The sequence below is a fragment of the Nestor notabilis genome, unplaced genomic scaffold (genome assembly GCF_000696875.1).
Source record: "Nestor notabilis isolate BGI_N333 unplaced genomic scaffold, ASM69687v1 scaffold28459, whole genome shotgun sequence".
In the NCBI taxonomy this organism is placed as follows: Eukaryota; Metazoa; Chordata; class Aves; order Psittaciformes; family Psittacidae; genus Nestor; species Nestor notabilis.
In genome coordinates, this window is record NW_009942783.1 from 1 (window position 1) to 20,674 (window position 20,674).

Below are 20,674 nucleotides of genomic sequence, written 5' to 3' on the forward strand. Positions count from 1 at the left end.
TCCCTTCTTGGAGGGTCAGCAGCAGTTGCTGTTTCCTCACTGTGGTGGGAGTACCTGGCGTGGTGCAGTCATGCTGGTGGGCAGCTCCCTGTGGGACCACTGCCCTCCCCAGGGCACCCGTCCTCATCCTGTTCCCAGTGGTCCTGGGCTGGGTACACAGGGCTCCACACAGCTGTGCTCACTGCACCCTGGCTCTGGGGGGGGGGTTGCAGCTGGAACCTGGTGTCACTCTCAAACACCACACTTCACAGCTCCTGTGTGGTACACCTGGAGTGAGAAAATGCAGCAAACCCTCCGCCTGGCTGCTGACAGCCAGCAGCCCAGGCCTGCAGCCCTGCCTGAGCTCCCTCAGCTGGGTCTGAACAAGCAGGCACTTGTTTGCTTGTCCTCTCCTACCCAGCAGAGCTGGCTGGCGTGTTAACTCTTCCCTCCCTTTCCCTGCTGGGTGGGATGTCTTCAGAGAAGCAAAGTTGGGGTGCATTGGAATTGCAACCCAAATTCATGGATTACATAGGCAACTGGGAATAATACTTGTGCGTGAAACACTTTCAGGCAACAAGCTCAAGATGCTGAGGTGGCAAGATGCTGAGGTGGCGCTGCTGAAGGGCTTGATAGTATACAAGAACATATTTTGGGCAGGGGATTTAATAATAGTCTTTAACAAAGAAGGAGAGGCCAAGATCAGAGTTGCACTCTCATGAAGTCCAGACAGAGGAATCATTATCTTTATTTTTAGGCTTGGCTGAGTAATCAGGAGGTTTGAAGATTTGCCTTCTCTGTTTCACTTGTTTTAGGAGAGGCTGTGCTGGCATAGCTGGGATCAAAAGTCCACTGGATTATCAGAAGCAGCAGCTCTTGCCACTTCCAGGGATGTACTTCTGTAACCAGCTGATGAGCCAGAGCATTTTGTTTGCTTTTTTTCCAGAGCCCAGCGCAGTCACACATAACATGGCCTGGGCTGGTCACACACCTCTAGCTGGGAGAACGAGGCTGCTGGAAGAGCCAAGACCTTCCCTGAAGGTTTCTTCTCCCTCCCTCAATCCTTTGCTCACGCTTTATTTTGCAGGACGCTGGCTCTTACCTTCCCATCCAAAGGACTTTCCGGCAGCCACAGCTGGAAACCAAAGCATGGGCCAGTTTTGATGAGGCATTCAGCATGTCAGCTGCAAGGGGCCAGCAGCACCAGCAAACACGGGCTGGATCGGGGGTCCCCAGCTGCTGTAGGTGGTACCATTGCTGCAGACAAGGCTGTCCCCTCTGCCCACTCCTGCATGGAGCAAGCTGGTGCCATGCAGCAATGGCCCTTATTCTCCACTACGACTGGATGTTCATTAGGCAGTTGGGTGGTGGAAGCAGGGAAGCTAACATCAATACAGTGAGATTTGGTCCAGGGATTTCCCCCTTCTCCTTCCCTTTCCCTCCAGCTGCACGAGGGGTGGGGTGAGCAGGGACGCTCCGTCTCGCAGGAGGAAAATTCCCCCTCGTTGAGGTTAACGAACCCGCCTGGCACGGTGGCAGCCATGCCCGGCCGGGGCACAAGCTGCCGGTATTACGTGTTATGCTGCATGTATATCCATCAGCCGCAAGGCTCTGGCAAGAGGCCGCGGCTGGAATTAACCTGCAGTAACCCCGCTGGGCAGGGGCAGCCCTGGCGGGGTGTGCCTGCCCGGGCTGCGCTGGAGTATGAAAGCCATTATAATCCGCTCATTCACGGTGCTTAAAGAGACAGAGGAGTTTTTCCCTGGATCTCCTAGAAGGGAGGAGGGTTTGGAAACAGTAACGCATAGCGCTGTCCTTCCTGACAGGGCATCCTGTGCTTTACCAAGTCCAGCTCACCATGTCATCAGCACAACAAGTTTTAAAGTAACATTTTTATTATGAACAAATAAAATTTCAGATCACACAACCAGATATCTGTTTCCATATTAGTAGAAATTATTTCAAAAAGTTGGTTTTTTTTCTTTTCCAGTACACAAAACAGAGATACTACTATGCAGAAATCCCTAAGCTGTGAAAAACCGTATATCCTACTCACATGTCAACAGTGACAGAGCTTAGACAATGTGCAGAATCAACTTTCCAGTCCTTCCCTGAACACCCAACACTTGGACATCTGCGCTTTACAATACCAGCGGGGCTGGGAATGGTTTTGGAAAACAAACCAGTCCATGCTTCTGCCAGCAGTGGTGTGCGTGTGGTACATACGCCTCCCTCCTCCGCACTCGGCCTCACCGCACTGCCGGGAGGCAGGGTGTAACCCCCTGAGACAGATAGGGAAACTGAGGCACCGAGAGCTTTTAAGTGACTATGTCCCAAGTCACGCAGTGAGCGAGTAGTTAAGCTGGGAACAAGTCCCAGGAGAACGGCTGCTTTAGCCACAAGGTTCCACTGCTGCCTTCTCTGCTTCCACCTCTCACAGACTCATTTAAGCTAAACATACAGACAACGCGTCCAGGATACAAACATGCCACCAAAAATATATATATATATTTATAGGTGTGTATACATATATATATATATCTCTCCAAGTTCTACTTAAAGTGTTGTATCTGTTTCTTAATCTAACAAAAATTCTAACTCAAATACATTCAAAATCACCTGCACCCACAGTTCAATGTAGGCAAAATCAAGAACCCCCTCGAATGTTCATAATTCAGCAAAAAGAAAAAGAATTACGGCAAATAGCTGTCAATACTCCTATGTATATTAAAGAAAGATTTAAGGCACCCAGAGATATTTGCCAATCTACCTTTAAAGTGACTGGGCAAACACCAGGACTGTTTGGTTACTGCTCCTCAGCTTCCACCCTAATTCCAGATTCTGGACCCAAATCAGCACTTGAAATTTCAAAAAAACCCTTGATGTCAAACCCTGCTTCTCTGCTGAGAGGATGTGAAATACTGCAGCATATCACAGCATGCTTCCCTACCGTGGGGTATGTCACACAACACCTTGAAGGGCACCAGGAGCAAGGCAGTCATTCTCTTCACCTTCTCCCCTCCCCATACCCATTTCAAATTACTGGCAGAAGCAAACTCATCCTCTCTGGAGATTTCTATGAGTTCAGAGAGCTATAGACTATGGCCAAGCCAGCCTGCAATTACAGAGCAGGCTCCTTTTTTGGAGGGCATTTTCTTTTTCTTTTTAAATGGTAGCCACAACCCTTTTTGCTTCAGCCAGTCTCCAGGCAGTCATGAGCGGTGAGGATAACATCTCCTGACACTGGGAACTGAAGGGCTCCCTGCTCTATACCTCCCTGGTGTACCCTTGGCTGGATACCACATTGATGCTAATGGCTCAAAAACCTTATGGGTCCCATTGCTGAGCAATAACAAGGCCATGGTGGTAGCAGGGAGGGGAAAGGAGAGAAGGTGGTCTTCTTTTCTGAGTAACAAGCATGCTTTTGTTAAGGAGAATATTACAGGCTGTCCTGGCTCCTGGTGAGTTTCACAGCAGCAAGAGAAAGCAAAGCTGCAGAGACTTGCTCCTGTGAAGTGTGCCTGGCTGGTATGTGGCAGAGCTGAGGCAAGGAAGTTGGCATATGCTCTGTCTCTGCCCTCCCTGGCCTGCCTGAATAAGGGAGATGCTGCAAACCCCACTCCAATATCACCTTGTTCCAGCCACCTCTTGTGCTTTCCTCCAGCTCTATTTGATGCATTTAAGCGACAAAACCAATACTATTACTACAACTAATCATGATAATAAAAATTGATAGTAATGGGGAGAGTTAAGGGGGAAAAAAAAAGAAGCACATTCAGCCCAGTGATGGGCTCAGGGGCCGTAACGCCCAGAACCTAACCCACTGCCTGAAACTCAACCTGCAGTCTCTGCAACTCGCAGGAAACAACACCCACAGAGATTTTTTCCCCAGCGTCCTCCAGCTTTGTGCCCACATCAGCTCAGTGATATAACTGACCTTTCCGCAGCCGCCCTCGCTGCCCGTCTCGCCAGTGAAGGAGCGAGGTGGCAAGATGCCTCGCCGAGGGAGCTGGGAGGCAAGATAAGGGGCTTAGGGAGGAGCAGGGAATAGCAAACCACTCCAGTGGACCCCGGGCAGGAGAGCCCGGAAGTGGCACAAACTGGCAGCAGTGTTTCACCTCAGAGGTCTCAACTCCCTTGAGCCCCCCATGCCGCCTGGCCCCATGTCCGTATTTCTCAGGCACTTGTTAATCGACTGAGTGGAGTCCCTGATGATGGAGAGACGCTCTTGCAAATACTCTCACCCCTCCCTATGGCTGCAGGTGCTCCCTTGCCCTGTCCCTGTGCTCAGCAGAGGATGTGGAGCGCAGGGCAGGCACGGACACCAGGACATCTGCCTGCCACCCAGCGGGGACCCTGTTCCTCCAGCACATAAAGCAGCTTAACTCAGCAGTGGAGCTTTGGTTTACATCCTTCTCCCCTTCTCTATTTTGGCAAAGTCCCATTCGCCAGCAAAATTCTCAGTGGCAGTGGTGAACAAAACCACCCCAGGGTGGTGCCATCCCATGGCGGCCAGTGGCACACCCCTCCATCTATCCCCCTCATCACTGTGGCTCTCCAAATGGGCTGCAGAGCCCAGAGCCAGGCTCTGCCTTCAGCCCCTGGTGGCACAGGGTACAGTGGGCAGTGCAGGGAGGGAGACTGTGATGCCAGAGGGAGGAGGTAATAAGGCCACCAAGGCTCCCCCTCCTGTGCCCGCTGTGCCCACCACACACCTCTCGCCACCAATGGACCTGGCTGGAGCTCTCAGAGGCTCTGGGGGCTCTCCTCTCCCCAGCCAGCCAGGCTGTGTGGTAGGGATAGGGGGCAGAACACTTTGCAAGAGACATCTTGGAAAGAGACATCTGTCTTTCCAACGGCAAGGGAAGAAAACAGGGCTGCTTTTCCTGGAGAGAGCAGTTTAGCCATGCCACATCTGTCAGCAGCCCCTGAGAAAGGAGGAGGGACAGAGGAAGGTATTTTGGGAGGGAAGGTGGTGGGGAGAGGGTAACTGACTTCAGCTCAACTCTTCAGCTGGCTGGTACAGGCTTCCTTAACTCCACGGTATATAGCTGGCTGCAGTGGGCCTCCCCAGGCTGCTTCCTACCAGCTCCTATGCCAGGGAGAGACCAGGACAATGTAAAGTGGTGGGAATTGGGGTAGAGGGGCTGGAGAGAAAGAATGGAAAGAAGAAGGAGAGGAGGGAAAAGGGTGGCCTTGCGTTATAAAAGGCAGAGTCCTAGATCTTAATACACCATGTAAAAATACAGCATGGGAGGTGGGTTAAAACTCATTATCACTATCGTAAGCAAACTGGTAGCATTATTCAGTAGTCAGTAAACAGAACATTAAACCTTTGTCCAGCGTGTTCGTAGGGGTTGGGAAGGGAGAAAGGGAGAAAAAAGGAGGAAGGAGAGGTGTGGGTGTCTGCGTGAATGGAGCAGGAACTCAGCCACTCTTGTGACTCCCATCTCCAGTCCGCATTTTCCGAGCCAGGATGACCTCCTTGGAGACCTTCTTGCGATCGCTGGCCAGCCCCAGGAGGCACATGAGGTCGATGAAGGCTGTCGTTAAGTTGAAGCGCCAGCCAAACTCACTGGTGGAGTAGTCATAGGGGAAGGTGTGGTGGTAGTTGTGGAAACCTTCTCCTGCAAAACACGAGCAGGGAGAGGATGTTGCAGAGCTCTAGACTGATGGCCCCTTTAACTTGGCCCAAAGCACCACATTCCTGAAACAGGCTCTGGACTGAGTCCAGGCTCCTCTCGGCCCAATTTTGCCTTTGCAATCTACCCCATCTCATTTGGGTGTGCTCCAGCATGCCCAGGCTAGCCCAAATGAGGCAATGACAGTCAGAGAGGACCTACATGACAGTCACAGAGGACCTACAGTGCTTTATTGGAAAATGAGTGTGTGGCGAGGAACCGAGAAAGGCGCTGGCTCACCAACTGCACCAAAACACCAGGAGAATCATAACAGTTTTTCCTCTGCCACCATGAGAAACCTTCTGGTATTGGTTCAGCTACCAGCTAGACCTGCAGCATGTCCCCAACAAGCCAGGCTAATCAATACTTCTACAACACTTGGCAGTCCTAATGCCAAATCCAAATGACATTTCCAGCTGGGAATAACGCAGACAGGCTTCTGCTAAGCTATCTACCTGTCAGCAACCATCTGCTCCAGATACACAACACTGGCTACAGCGCTCACTCACCCCTTCAATGACATCACCTGCAGTCTGCCCCTACCCCCGAGTCTCTGCAGTTCAAACCCCTTCCTACTAAAAATCCAGAAGCAGATCCTTCAGTGGTGGAAATCAGTGCAGCCCCAGTGATGTACAGTGATGCAAACCAGCTTGGGATATGGGCTTGGGTGAACAAATCAGGGCAAATGCTGACCCTGGGATATACTTCCCTAGGCCCCAAAATTTCAGGAAAACACATGAGATGATCTGGCTTGTGTCATCCCCGAGTACCTCCAAAATCATCAGCTGCCCTGAGAACGTGTCCAAATGTGCATCTGCTGGTTTTCAAACTGACAAATCTAAGACAGATAAGCAGAGACTGCAACATGGGGTTTTTCAGTCTGATGAATGTGGCAGAGAGACCTTCAAGCAGGGTAAATAAAATATTGCTATTGAGATAAGGAGGTGCTAAGTGTAGCAGAGTCATTTCCAGCCTGGAAAAAGGCTGGTGGGAACTGATAACCCCACTGCCCTTATGTACTCACTGGCCAGCCTGGGAAACACCCCCAGATGCAAAGGCTGAAAGGGAATGGTGCAGGGGAGAATAGGGACACCTGCATTCACAGAGCTTCCTAGAAGGAGCTGCAGCCCCAAGAGGCAGTCCACACTCTACAGTCTACCCACAGCAAAAGACATGGATGATGAACATACCTAGAGCCCCCAGGCTGACTAGGGGGTTCTCCCGTGGGTTGATGTATTGATCATACGGCCGGTTGCCAAACATGTGAGCAGCACTGTTCACTAGCCAAGTGGCATTGAGCCCTATGGCGTAGCGCAGGATGGCTGGAATGAAGAAGCTGATGATGATGGATTCGTCCCAGAAGTACCAGGGCACTAAGGTGGGCAACATGAAGCACAGCAACACCACCGAGGGCTTGTAGTATCTGGAAAGGAAGGGACCAGGAGGAAAGTGCTCAGTGGCAGTGGCAGGACAGCAAGGGCTGGTTCAGTCCTCCCTTTGGATGATTTACACTCAGCTATACAGGGAAAATTGACTGCAGAAATACCTCTCTCCTGAGCCCTGTATTTTTTGTCCTGGATGTGCAGAAGCCATGCCTGCAGATTCCTGAATCTTATCACCAGGCAGGAGACTCAAAGCCAAGTCCTGCTCTCCCTATCTCAATCTCACATGTGCACAAAGCAATATCCCAATCACCATGAGTTCAGACACCAGCTGCTGCTTTTGGCCTCCTCTGCCATCAAACAGATGAGCATGCAGGGTCTCTCACACTAAAGGCATGGGAACAAAGGAAGCTGAACCACTCTGATCACCCATGAGAAAAATCTCAGGCACAAAAAGAAGGGAAGCCATAAACCTTGCTTGATGTGTGTGGAACTGAACTAGGGACCTCCCGAGGGTGTTTACTACATGGGTTCAGTTCCCCATCCCTGCAGCCCTATTGACGGGCTCACCTCCTCTTGGGATCAGCCCCAGTATAGCCCCACACAGTTAAAAGATACCCCATCCAATAGGCACCAGTGAAACAAGACTTCCTTCCCAGTTACTGCCTCTTTCATGTCCCCGCTTTCAACCCCTCTTTCACTGCACTGTTTCCAGAAGACTGGTGGGAGAAGGGCCAGAGTCATGGCCTGGAAGGCACACCACATCATCTCAAAGCATGGCCTGCAGGCACCTGCAGGTGGGCTCTGGGCCAGCCAAAGCAGCAGCTGGGCTGTGCGCAGGCGGGCATGGAGGTGCTTTGCAGTGTGAAGCTCAGCCTGCTGCTGGCAAGATGCTACAGTATAGGCAGGCAAGAAAGAGGTGTGGGATGGCTGGAGGCATCACTAGCTACTAAATACTTCCTATAGGAGTGGCACGGCTCATTTCTCACAGTTCATCCCACTGCAAAGCCTTGGGCAGACTGAAGACTCATATTTCCCACATGATGCTCTCAATCCTCTCATGCTCTGTCAAAGGCGCTTGGGGTCCCCAGCACATTTGTGGGGTCCCTGCCCCATTCCACAGTGGCTCTGTGCTGGGGCTGAACCCACCACTCACCTCCGCTGGAACATGACCACTTTGTCAGCCTTTATGTCACTCAGATCCAGCTTCTGGCCCTTCTCTATGACATCCGGGTGCTTGCGCACCAGCAGCCAGCCGATGTGGGAGAAGAAGAAGCCCCGCATGGCATTGTGTGGGTCTGCATCTGTCTCGGAGAACTTGTGATGGACACGGTGGTCCCGGACCCATTCATAGATGTCATTCTGCAAGGCAACAGGGGTGGAGACTTAGGGCCAGGGCTGGAGATATTTCCTTCAAATTTACAAAAGGGCCTAAAACATTTAGACACCCAAATCCCATTGACCTGAACTTGTATCAATATTTTATCTTTCATGAGCATTTGGGGATTTTGGCTTTTAAAACAAAGTTTGGGTATTCTTGGCTCAAACTCTTCAATTTTCTTTGAAATCTGCTTCTTTTGTGGGCTGCCTTTTCATTTTTTCAGTTGGCTAACTTTAGGCTTTGGTTTGCACATCCTCTACAGCATCACAGGCTCTGAATGGTCAGTCTGTTCCCCCACCCCTGCAATAGCCAGCCCTCAGTGGCCAGTCAGTGCCTCCTCCCTCACACATTCTTGTTGGTCACTTGTCCCCATCCCTACAAAGTGCCAGCTGTGATTGATCAACCTGCCCCTTCCCTTCATCCTGACATTTTCTATGGGTCAACCTGCCTTGCTTTTCCTGGGATTGCCAAATCAGACCTGTTAAACCTGGGGGCAAGGTTTTTTTAATTTTTTTATTTAATTGGAAATCAAAAGTCTTAAAATTAAAGCCTCTCTTCAGAAATAAAATAAATACACCATTTCAATGGCAGTTGTCAAAAACACCCCCCTTCAGCCCCATAACCACTATGTTTAAGCTGCAAAAATCAATAGTTTGGAAAATGTCAAAGCCTTCATCATTTGTACTAAGAAATGATTGCTTTGGCCAGTATTAAGAGTAGATACTAATGAGCCTGTGCTTATTCTTTTAGACCAAGATTTTGGTGAAACAGAGATCCAAGTCCACCTCTATTGCCTGTATTACACAAGAGGCTCCTTAATCTCCTAAATACGTAGGACTTGTCCTCAAAACACTTTGAAAGTAGGGAAGCGGCATAATGATCCCTATTACTTGCCTGGAAAGACCAAAAGACTTATCCACACAGGGTTCTGAGTTACCAGCTGGGCTTAAACCACAACAGGAGCTTGTAGCAAAGGCATGACTCCTCAAGTCCCTCTCAAGTGCTGTAACCATTCCTTCTTCATCTGAGATAACATTATTTACCTGCAGGCCATGCAATAAGCCAATGATAGACATGGGCCAGGATTCAAGTATCATTTGTTTCCAAATACTGGGAACGGTTGCCTTCCTTCCAGCCAAATCCTCAATACCTTGAAGTATCTGATCTGTGCACTGCTGTTAGCTAGAGCATGGTCACCCAACATTCCCCCAGAAGAGGGTAGCACAGCAGCCTTCCCTATCTAGTAAGAAAAGAAATACAACCAATACCCATATAAGAAATGTTTCACCTGTGTCCCAGGTTTCTCTTTCATGTTCCAGACCCTACACAATATCACGTAATATGAGAAAGCCCAGTCTTTTATCTCTTCTATAGATCTCATTTTGGGACCACCTCTAACTGCAAACCTGTCTGAACATCATGGCTTTCCTGGCCCAGCAAGCAAAACCTAGGAGAATGCCCCCTTCCTTGGGAGTTACCAGCTACAGGCTATAAGCAGAAGAGCTTCTGCAGTGCTGCAGCTGCCTGGTCTTGCAGGTGGAAGAGGCAACTAGGTGCACATTTCCCAAATTCTCTGAAATCACAAGCCACAGATCCCTGAGCAGCCAACAGGCGTCTTCTGGAGGACCTCAGATAAGATAATCTATTGTCTTCTCTGGCCTTAAAAGTTACTGGTCTGGTCACAGAGCTGCTGCCACTAACAGGAAGGAGGTAAGTTGAAAATAAACCTCCTCTTGATCTCACTGAAAGTAACTATTAGAAAAACCCCATAAATCCATGGGGAATGGTATTGAATTTTCAGTAAAACTTTGGATTAGTTCCTACTGAAGCTGAAATATCTGTCTCTTGTCTTTGTGTACTCCTATCCCCTAGAGCAATAGCTCAGCAAATTCTTTCCCCCTCTGCCCTATAACTCTATGAAAGAAAGATGGTCTTTGTATGGGACTAGCCAATGTCCAGCAACCCATCCCATTCCCTTGCTGAATGCTGGACCAGGTGCTGGAATCAGCAGCCTGGTCCTTCCTCTTGCTCATGAAAGATTCTGGTTTGGTACTAACAAAGAATAGGAAAGTCAATGGTGTTTTAGAAAAGTTTGTCAACTTAAAAACCTCCCAAACTCCATCCCCACCCTGTTTTGATTACATGTCAATGAAGTGATATCCTCTACGGCTACACAGCGGGGAGAAGTAAAATAATGTCTCTAAAATACTTGGTCTGCTTGGGCTTTACCCTTCCCCCATACCTCAGCTGGAAAACTACTGAGGGGCACAGCACTGATGCTTTTCTCCTTCCTTTTTCTAGCAGAAAGTGCTGTCCTCTGCCACCCTCCTGATTACTTCCTACACACGAGCCAGCCTGTATGAAATCCCTTCAAGCACAGTTGGAGGGCAGAGTGCTGTCACAGCTGCCTACCAGCAGCAAACCGAAAAGGCCACCAGGATTTTCCTGTGCCATGCCAACCTGGGTTTTCACTCTGACTTCTGAAGGGCCATCTCTTTTACAGTCCCAATTTGTTTGCTGTATGGACTGTGAAGTGCTCTCTGAGTGGTTAGGCAATAGCCTGAGGTGTTTATCAGCTGCCTGCAGTCACTTGGGCCATTGTGAATGGGCCCAGCCCTTCTCTCCTTGAAACATCACTGACCTGAGGTGACTTTCTGGAAACCAGTGGCGCGACTTATATCAGGGTTATTCATAACTATCACTCTTCTGAACCAGAGATGCATCCCCCTAACTGCATAATCTCAGCAAGTCCTTGGTCTTTCTGCAACAGCAGATTCCACAGCCTGGCTCCCTGGGGTGTGCAGATGTCTTCCCCCTTATCAGCCATGCGGCAAGAGGAGGGTGAGGCAACACTAGGAGAGCACTTAGCACTTTCATGTCTTTCATGGGAACTGGAGCATGCATAGGGAGACCACACCTGGAGGGAAGGCTACACTCCTGGTTTGGAGAGCTTTCCTAGCCCTGCTCTGGGCCAACAGTCCTCTCCTCACCCAGGTCTTCTCAGAGTCACCCTTTGATGGGACAAAGTGGAGACAATGAGACAGTCTCCAACACATACTAGATGAAAAGGGCAGGCTGTTTCCTAACAAGAGGTAGTGGGAGAGAGGAACCTCTCCATCACCTTGTACCACATATCTGAGATGGGTTCAGGGGAGCACCTCCTTCTGAGGAGCAGGGGCACATTGAGGAGGTGCTTACCTGGAAGGCCATGGAGTTTGCAATAGTCAGGAAGATCCGCAGGGGCAAGGTGGCTTTATAGGATCGATGGCTCCAGAGGCGGGGAGAAAACAGCAGGAAACACAGAACAGCTGGAGAGGAAAAGAAAGTCATGCAGCAGTTAGAGCAAGTCAGCCTGCAGCAAATTTTCAGGCAGAGCAACACAAAGGCAGGCCTTGCCCCAAAGCTGTATAAGTGAGAGGAACCCATCGAGAGCAGAGATCGGGACAATAAAAATCAATGTGAGAGTGCCCAAGCTACAACAGACTTCCTAAGCAGCATGGGGCAAATCACTTCAGCTCTTCATCTTTGACAAGGAAGGAGGGTGTTCTTGGTAAGACTTGTCAGAAGGGTTGGTTCTTCAGCATAGTGCCATCTGTCATGGTGCAGGATCATCAAAATTGTATAAAGTGACTGCTTCCATATAGCCCTGTGGTAACAGCTCCCCCCTTTCCTCCTTCCCTGAATAATCAAGGATTATTTCCTATCTCACCACTCCTCACTAAATCTCATTTGCATTCTTTTCACATAGAGGTGGTAGGTGATCTTACAGGTCTTTGGGGGGACAGCTCAAACCCAAGCATAGGCTTCTCTTCTGCCCCCTTTCTGACCAGAAGCTGGCTAGAAGGAGATCTAACCTATCATCTCACTGAAGCCTGGGCTTCACCTTCAGCTCCACCACCCACTTAAGATCTGCCTAGAGGCTCCATTCCTGGGATCTTTTTGACCCTACCATCTGCTCAGCTCCAGCACCATTTATGTGAGGAAACTCCCGAGGCCAGCAACTCATTGTGAGAGTGGGCATGGGCACTGCAAGTCATGCCCATGGCAGACGCAGATGTGTCTGGGCCTTGAGGCTGCTCCATGTGTTCCTTCTCCACACAGGTCAGAAAGTATGCCTTGCCCCTCTGGCAGCTAGTAAAAAGCCACATCCCTTTCCCTCTGGATCACGTGTTTGTGTCTGCCCTGGGCTGCGTGTTCCCACATGTCCTTTTGGGACCTCTTGAATTTAACCTGGGTTCCAGTATCCTGTCCTAGAACGAAAATAGAGAAAAGACACTTATAGGGTCATAGCAGCATTGCACTAGGAAGCTGGGAATAAGAAGAAAATTGTATCTGAAAATTAACTCTGTCTCTAGGAAGTTTCTAGGTCAGGAAGTTTAGCAGAATGATGGAGGGCATTCAACAGTTGGTTTGCCCTGCAAGCTCAGACACTGAGAGGGACATCTGTGCATACATCTGTCCCCCCAGAGAGGCACAAATGCTACACTTTCAGTCCCCTGGGGTAAAGGATGCCTTCTTATCAGTCCCTCAGGGGAAACTTCCCTTGGTGTGAAATTTGCAGATTTTAGCCAATTGGATCAATCATGAAAACAGCTCATTATTCTTACATGTAAACCCATGGATAGGAATTGCTGGAATGCTTGACAATACTATTCAGTCCAGCAAAATGGCTCTAATCAAGCTTATCTTGAACCCAGAAAAATAGATACTCTGCCAGAAACTTGTCTGAAATCAGAGATCTGAGACATGCACAAGGCACTGTTGCCCTTTCTTTCATTCAAAATAATCCAGGCTCTATTTCTATTATCTGCTGCTCCTCTTCCTTCTGTCACCTCCTTTTTAATTTTTATTTTTACTGCATTCCAAACCTCATCTCTTATCTGCTAAATGCCTCTCTTGGATGATTTAACATCCTCTTCTGGCCCCTTAAACTTCCATGAGCCCTCCTCACTCCCGTCCCGCTGTGTAACAGTGACGTTCTCCGTCTGCTGATCTGACTGTGACTTCCCATCTTCATCTTCTCCCTTGGCTTCCCCATGTGCTGCCAAATGCAGTGCCAGCCTCAGACCAGTGCACCCCTGCCTCAAGTCTCCCAGCACCTCTTTGGTCTCTTGGAGGGGCCAAGCAGTCACTGGTCATGGCTGATTTATAGGACATGAAGAGGGGTGAAAATGCATGCAAATGCAGCAGGATCTAGCCTTTGCAAGAGACAACAGAGCTGAACAAAGCTCAAAAAGCTGCCCAAGCCTGGAAGGGGAGAAGGTGGGAATGCTGGAGCAGGTCTCCCTTTAGCTTTACTGACAGGAAAGTACTTACGCTGAATACCTTGAAAGTGCCACCCAGCCCCATGATGCGGACTTGAAAGTTATGAACTAGCTCATGAGCAGTTCCCTGTTTGTCTTAGATTTTAAACCCCATTTTAAATCAGTCACTCTCCCTACAGATTCATACAGAAAAGCAAACCTTGAAAAAACACCTAACATGACTCCAATTTGCAGAACTTCTCTGGCCTCAGACACTGCAATAACAACGAAACCCACTCCTGGATGTTTCAGGCACTTCCTGCTAGCAGCAGAAGTGTGACTTGCTGCCGTTCTCCCTTGAACATAAACAGCTATACCCTGCAAACCACATTTTGTAACACCTCTGGGCAACTTCATAGCTACTGTGCACACCTCAGTAGCTGAGGTAGATTTCCAAGGGTGACAAGCAGTTTATGGCAGAGCTGAGAGCGGTAGCCATGAGTCTGGATTTAACCTTCAAACTTATACAGACTCTATGGAAAACACCATACAGGGAGTCCAGGATAAACAACAGCAGCTTGCAATGGATAGGTGGTGCAACTTGCTAGGGAAAAACCCCAGCTTTTCCTTGTGGGGCAAACAGGCATGCATTAATGGTGCACTGTGGACAGAAATGAACTATGCAATCGTTCATGGTCTTCAATAGCACTAGAACATAAATGTCAGGTTGGGTGAGCACATGCCCTATCTATAGCCCTGAGTTAAGGCTTCCCTCTCTGGTGAATCCTCACATGTTGACTGGGAATTTTTTGGTAAAAGAGGCCTCCAGGAAGATGACTCTGTCTGAGGACTGTGGTATTTAAGCTTTGCAAAAAGGAAACTCATCTGTATCTCTTTTATACAGGTAATTTGCCTGTAGATATCTCCTTCAGGAGAAGATGATACCAGCAACAAAGACATATCAGCAAGCACAGGGAATCACAAAAGAGTTGTGGTGGAGACACCAACAGACCCAGAAACCAGTACAACCAGTACTTGCTTTTGGGTAGCCTTACCTGAAAGCCTTTGTTAAAAATTTGGGAAAGTACCCACTGCTTTTGGGTGCCCTGGCATAGAACAGTAATGTCCTTCATCCAAAACAGCTTGTTGACCTCTCTTGGAGCTGCATCACAGGCCACTGCAATGGCCACAACTCTCCAGTTACAATCTTGTGTTGCCATGCCTCTTGCCCATATACAGCAGTTGTAGTTTATCTAAGGATCAGACACTTTCTGTGTGAAAAGAGCTGATTCTCAGTCTATGCATACGTGGCACCCAGCCCCACAGAAACCTAAAGCCTCCTTGAGGACTATTAGCTCCATCAGCCATACCCAAGAGTTGTTACGATAGTGACAGTAAGTCTGGTGGAAAACAGATGAATACAGCTCCCTAATGATTCAGAGCAGTCATCCCTGCAAACAGGTACAATAATGATCATTGCATATCCAGGCAATCAGCATCTCTCACAGGGAAGAAGAAAAACTCATTCAAGATCATCCATTGATAATGAAATTGCAAAGAGAGCAGAGAAGATGAAATAAAGTAGCACAGATTCTCACGGCTGCCCTGTGATGCTGCTCCAAACTGAAGGACTTAGGGACTCCATCAGCTGAGGCTTCAGAGTCATCTTCCACACCATGCTTTGAAGTATCCAAGATCCAAAAGATTGTCAACTCACAAGTGATGTTTCCAATGACACATTTAACTGGGATACAAAGAATTATGACCACTGGCAGAACTCGGTGCTTCAAAAATTATACCCAAAATGTTCCTGATTCAGTCATGTCTGTATGACTCACTATCCTCTACCTCTTTAGGGCCCGGATTCAGACCTCAAGCTATCAAGCTATAATGGGAAGCCAGGAATGTGCTACAGGCATTGTTACCTGCAGTTAACACTACGGATGTTTACATGAGGTGTCCCTGCTCCAGCAGGTGTCCTTGGGCTTCTTCCTCAGTACAAGGGAAAACTACAGCTTTAGACCGTTTCCTCCATGCCTCCCAGTCCCTGCTAGCCATGTAAGTCCTGCTAATCTCAGGAGAAAGATACCAAGGGTAAGGAAATGTGTGCAGGCAGCGTAAGGGGAACAGTGTTTAGGGATGGCAATAGGGGATGCTGTTGCTAAAACCTAACTTCCCCTACACCCTTGGAGGAGAAGCATGCCATCCGCTAGTTAAGCCTGGAGAGGACACTAAGTGGGAAGGTGTTGCCAGCATAGTCTTGATGGGAAAGTAACAAAAACCTTTTGTAAATGCTTTGCTGGACACATCCCAGGTGGTGAGATTTTCAGGCTGTCAGATTTGACTACATTATCCAGCAAGATTCTCCTGGGTCCAAAGATGATGCAGCAGCAACAAAAAATGGTATCAACCCATGCTTCTGGCATGGCTGGCACTGCAGGGAGATGAGGTGTTGTCACTCACACATGAGCTCTCTGCCAGGAGGAACTGTCACTGTTTTACAGGCATTGTTGGCCAGGCCAACAGGGATTAACACAAATATTGTCAGTCTGCTGCACCAGAGGGCCAGGAAGACAACCTGCAAATCATGTTTCCAGGAAGGGTCAAAGCAGTTAGAGAAGAAACTGCCTATCCCCTTTGCATCCTGCCCTTCCAGGTTCAGTCTCTGTGCCGTTTGGTGAATGATGTGAAACCTGCCTGTGATCCCTGAAAAGACTGCGCAAGACTTTGTCTAGTGCAGTGGAGAAGACAGTAAATAGAAAGGGAGCTGGATAGAAAGCCAGTGCTGGAAGGGCTTGGAGAGCTCTCATTATGGCAAGCTCTCACCTGATCAACAACCCCAGCTTGTTCTAGGAAGCTCTGTACCAGAAAGAGATCAGGGGATACAATGCACACAGCAATGCTGCACAGCAAACAATGATGAAGGCAGGGCTGGAGAGCTTGAAAGACAAAGAGGAATTAGCACACAGAGAAATGAAAACAAAAGAGGACACAGTCACCAGTATAACTGGTTTCAGAGGGATAGGAACATCAAGGAGACTGTGGCCTGGATGGAAAGGGTATAACCAGGGGACTGTTCCTTATAATAAAATATAGAAGGCAGATAATCAGCTACCAGGCACCACAGCTGCCTGAAGTATCACAGCAGAGAACATCTGGGACCATGTTAATTTTATATTATATGTACATAGCCTAAGGAAGAAATTATCTGAAAAACAAACAAGGAAACAAGCAAAAACCCCAGCAGCTCCAGCACTACCACTGAGAGAGCTGCTCTGCCCTAAGCCCAAGCTGTACTGCCAGGAGCAACGTCAGTCTTTGCTGCTTTATCCTTGTATGTAAAATGGGAACCGTAGTCTTCTCCTTGCTACCAGTGGGTGCTGGGAAAATAACAGCAAGTCACTGAGATGACAGCCACAGATGCCTTGTATATGCTACAGAAAAGTATGAACCAAGGAAAGGGCGATGCATGAAGGAGCAAGAAGTCTTGCTGAGAAGCCAGACCCATGGAGGATCAGAGTGTCTGAGCTCTCATCATCACTGGAGAAGAATGGACTGTTGGGTCTGTCTATGAAAGATGGTTCTTTTCTAGAACAAGTGCCAGGGATGAAGGACAGGGAGCTCTGTGGAGCTACTCCAGCTTTGGTAAGGCATGGCGGATCATCAGCCAGTCCAGAACAGTACAGCTCCCCCAAATTCTATGTCCATCTACCATTCCCAGAGCATCTTTGACTCCAGAAGCCACCAAGGAATCTTGTAGTGCCTCACAGTGGCAGGACAGCAACTGGCACTTCATAGAATCAGAATGGCTTGGGTGGGAAAGGACATTAAAGATCATCTAGTTCCAATCTCCCTGCCATAGGCAGGGACACCTTGCACTAGACCAGGTTGCTCAAATCGTCATCCAGCCTGGCACATCAGAGTTAACTGAAGGAGAAGAGCAGGAAGGACTGGCATCAGGTAAAAAGCAGGCAGATTCCCACAAAATGCCATGGGATGCTGTACAGACACACCGAACAAGCATGTGGTTGTAAAGACTGCCTCAGAGATCATTTTGGGGTGAGTGGGGCTTAGCAGAATGCAAAGCAGCATTAACCTGCTGAATCAAGATGCTCGAGCCCACTTAAGTATCTCGGGGGAGCTCAAGGGAATAGGGTTGGATGGATTTGAAAATCACAGTGCATCTCAGCAGCTTGAAATGAAACCAGTAAACCCAACTCACCTTGCCCCAGTGACCTGAGGGTACCTGACTAGGGTTGGAGGACCCAGGCTGTCAGCTCAGTAAGTGAGAGAAGACAGCAGCTCCTGCCTAGCCTCCAGCTGAGATTCCAGGGATGGGACTCACAGCAGGACCGAGAGCCCTGGAATGTTCCTCCAAGGTCATGCTGAGGCTGCATGTTCTGCCCAGCGCTGCCATGGTAGGTAAAGTGCAGCCTGTCAGATTTTCACAAGGGAAAGGCTGAGCAAAGACTTCTTTCATAATGTTCCCCCCGAAAGGCCATGCTGGCTGCACAGGGAACACATCGGTACCTCTGCTTTTGCCTCTGACTGAGTCCTGGGGCCTCCAGTGATGCTCATCCCCCTCTGCCTGTGAGAGCCTGAGATGAGCCAGGAGGAAAGGAATCAGTCTGACTGTGCATGCAGCCATCTCTTTCCCAGTCCAGCTGTGATGCTTGTTGCTCACAGCCATCGGGAGGACAGACTCTGACAGCGTGACAGACCCAGTGGATCGCCCCAGGGCCTGTGCACAGCTGGGCTGACCAGGATGCTGCTCTCAGCTGAGTACACTGCAGGAGCACCACTGAAACCAAGAGCCATGCCAGCAGGTCTCAAATTAAACTGTCGCTATTCATTTCAGGATGTTCTGTTTCACAGGAAGGCAGGGGCTGGACGCAAAGCCTTGACCTCCCCACTGGGAGCCGTTTGGCTTCTTGACTCCTCCAGGGGTCCACACAAAGGCTGGTGGAAAATGAAGCTCCCCTGCAGCTTGGAACCCGCGCCCAGCTGCCTTTCAAACACTCAAAGAGGAGATTTGGTTCCTGCCCAGGGCAAGGTCTCTGAGAAGGGAGAGCTTCGCCTAGCTACCTTCTGCTGGGTTGTGCTTTCCACTGGAATTCGCTGCCTGGAGAGCTGCTTATTTATTTTTTGAAAGTTGTCAGGCTTAGTTCCGGGATGATGGGGTCTAATCTGTGCTTTTGTAGGAAAGAGAAAAGATGTGAGCTTCACACTAAACTCTTGACTTTTATCTTCAGCACAACTGTATTTGTCTCTTCTCACACACATGTGGAGGCTCTGTGGGATTTACCTTCCCTTGGTAAGGACAGGAATGACTCTTATCTTTGGGGAGCAGCCTGAAGCCAAATAATGCCCTGTACCTTGCCTCCCCATTCACCCCTTAAAGTGCTGTTGCTAGCATCTTTCCTCCTAACTTTCAGGGACTGCCACAGTATTCCATCAAACATTGTCTGTGCTTCCTCCCACAAGTGGCTACTTCCAAGCCTAATGCCTGTGAATCAAGTTTGTTCTTTAAGCAGTCAAGCAGTCCCCTGCCAAATCCTCCCCTCTCATGCATGACCTTATGAGAGACATTATCAAGCCCTCCCACAGGCTGCTGCAAAGCTGGCTGAGTAGCTTCTTCTAACAGACCTCCACTTCCTTTTTTTCTCCTCCCTAAGTCTGTGGGCCTGGAGGATCAAACAAAATGCCACCCAACAGATTTGGGGTTTGCAGATGGCAATAAACAAATGGAGGAACGTGCTTACCCCACGCCAATGTCTGGATCTTTGCAGAAGGTATCAGTGTCAATGCGAACAGGGCCCCTAAATGGAGAAGGCTCATGAGGATGATATTCCTCCAGACGTATCGCATGGGGGGCTTGGGGCCCTCTTTCTCCCGGTAGGTCTCATCAAAGATATCATCTATCATGCCCCGGTCTCCTGCCAAGTCCTCATGATTGATTACGTCCTTCTCCATGACAGCATCCCCATTCTTGGTCACCCGGGAGGTGACGGTGCCGACAGTGGTGATGCTGGAACTGGAGGAGAACTCCTTGAAGAGGCAGCAATGGACATTTTCAAGAAAGGAAAGAAACAAAAGAAGTTCATGGTTACCAATGCAGGGAACAGAAACATGAGCATCTAGGCTGTCAGTACCAAACTTGCAGCCTGCAGTTTACCTGGCAGGCTCCATTCTTTCAGCTGAGCCCTTGGCACCAGGAACAGCCTAGTTCTTCTAATCCTATGGAGTCATGGCCTTAAAGGGAGCCTGCTCTTTCTGGGGAGGGGAAGTGAATGGTGGACAAGGTGCAGAAAGTAAAGAAAAAGACTTGAAAGCCAGTCTGGTTTCCACCAGTAGCTTTGGTGAAATCATTTGCAGGCCTCACCTTCCAGGCTGTGATGTGGCAAGACCAACATGCTTGGAAATCAATGGATGGAAGCAGTCAATCAATGTGCTTCCAGTTAGACTTACAGCTCCTATCCCATGCCTACTGCTAAGCCTCTTATCCCTGTCCCACTTTCCTCTCACAGGCAAACTGAGGCACAGGAAGACAATCTTCTGAGTCAAGGCCACCAGCAGGCAGAGAGGAAGTTCTAAGCAGCAAGTTGGCTCAGCCTGGCTCCAGGCTCTGTGCTGTAAGTGTGACATAACATTCCCTCCGCACATGGTTGTTTGTCCTGGCAGACTGACAGCCTGCCCGATTGGGCATGCATGACAAAAGGAGCAGGCAGGACTGACCCTAATGAGACAGGTCATTGAACCCTGAATCACGGATTTCCATCTTCATCATGACAGCCACGTGCTTGCTGGTGCTTGCAGCCCTTTGTCAGGCCCGAGCCCAAGCGTTATATGGAGCTCAACCCCAGAGGTGCCAAGCATGTGGGATGCAAGCGGTGGGAGGTCATGCTGCCCCCATCCTATCACCTCCTGGAAACCTGCGAAGGACACATCCCTCTGGCCCGCACCGCTGCCTCCATGTGAAAAGGGGCACTAAGGGTCAGCCAGCAGGAA

The 20,674-nt window shown here is 49.2% G+C and overlaps 1 protein-coding gene across 1 annotated transcript; it reads right to left on the reverse strand.

Moving 5' to 3' along the window:
- Nucleotides 1-5,160: 5,160 nt before the first annotated feature.
- LOC104411204 (acyl-CoA desaturase-like) lies at nt 5,161-19,710 on the reverse strand. Its single transcript, XM_010021574.1, has 5 exons — nt 19,429-19,710; nt 11,622-11,731; nt 8,199-8,404; nt 6,851-7,083; nt 5,161-5,606 (listed from the first exon to the last, which is right to left on the reverse strand). The coding sequence occupies exons 1-5, from the start codon at nt 19,637-19,639 to the stop codon at nt 5,407-5,409; spliced, it is 960 nt and encodes a 319-aa protein (XP_010019876.1). The 5' UTR covers nt 19,640-19,710; the 3' UTR covers nt 5,161-5,406.
- Nucleotides 19,711-20,674: the final 964 nt, after the last annotated feature.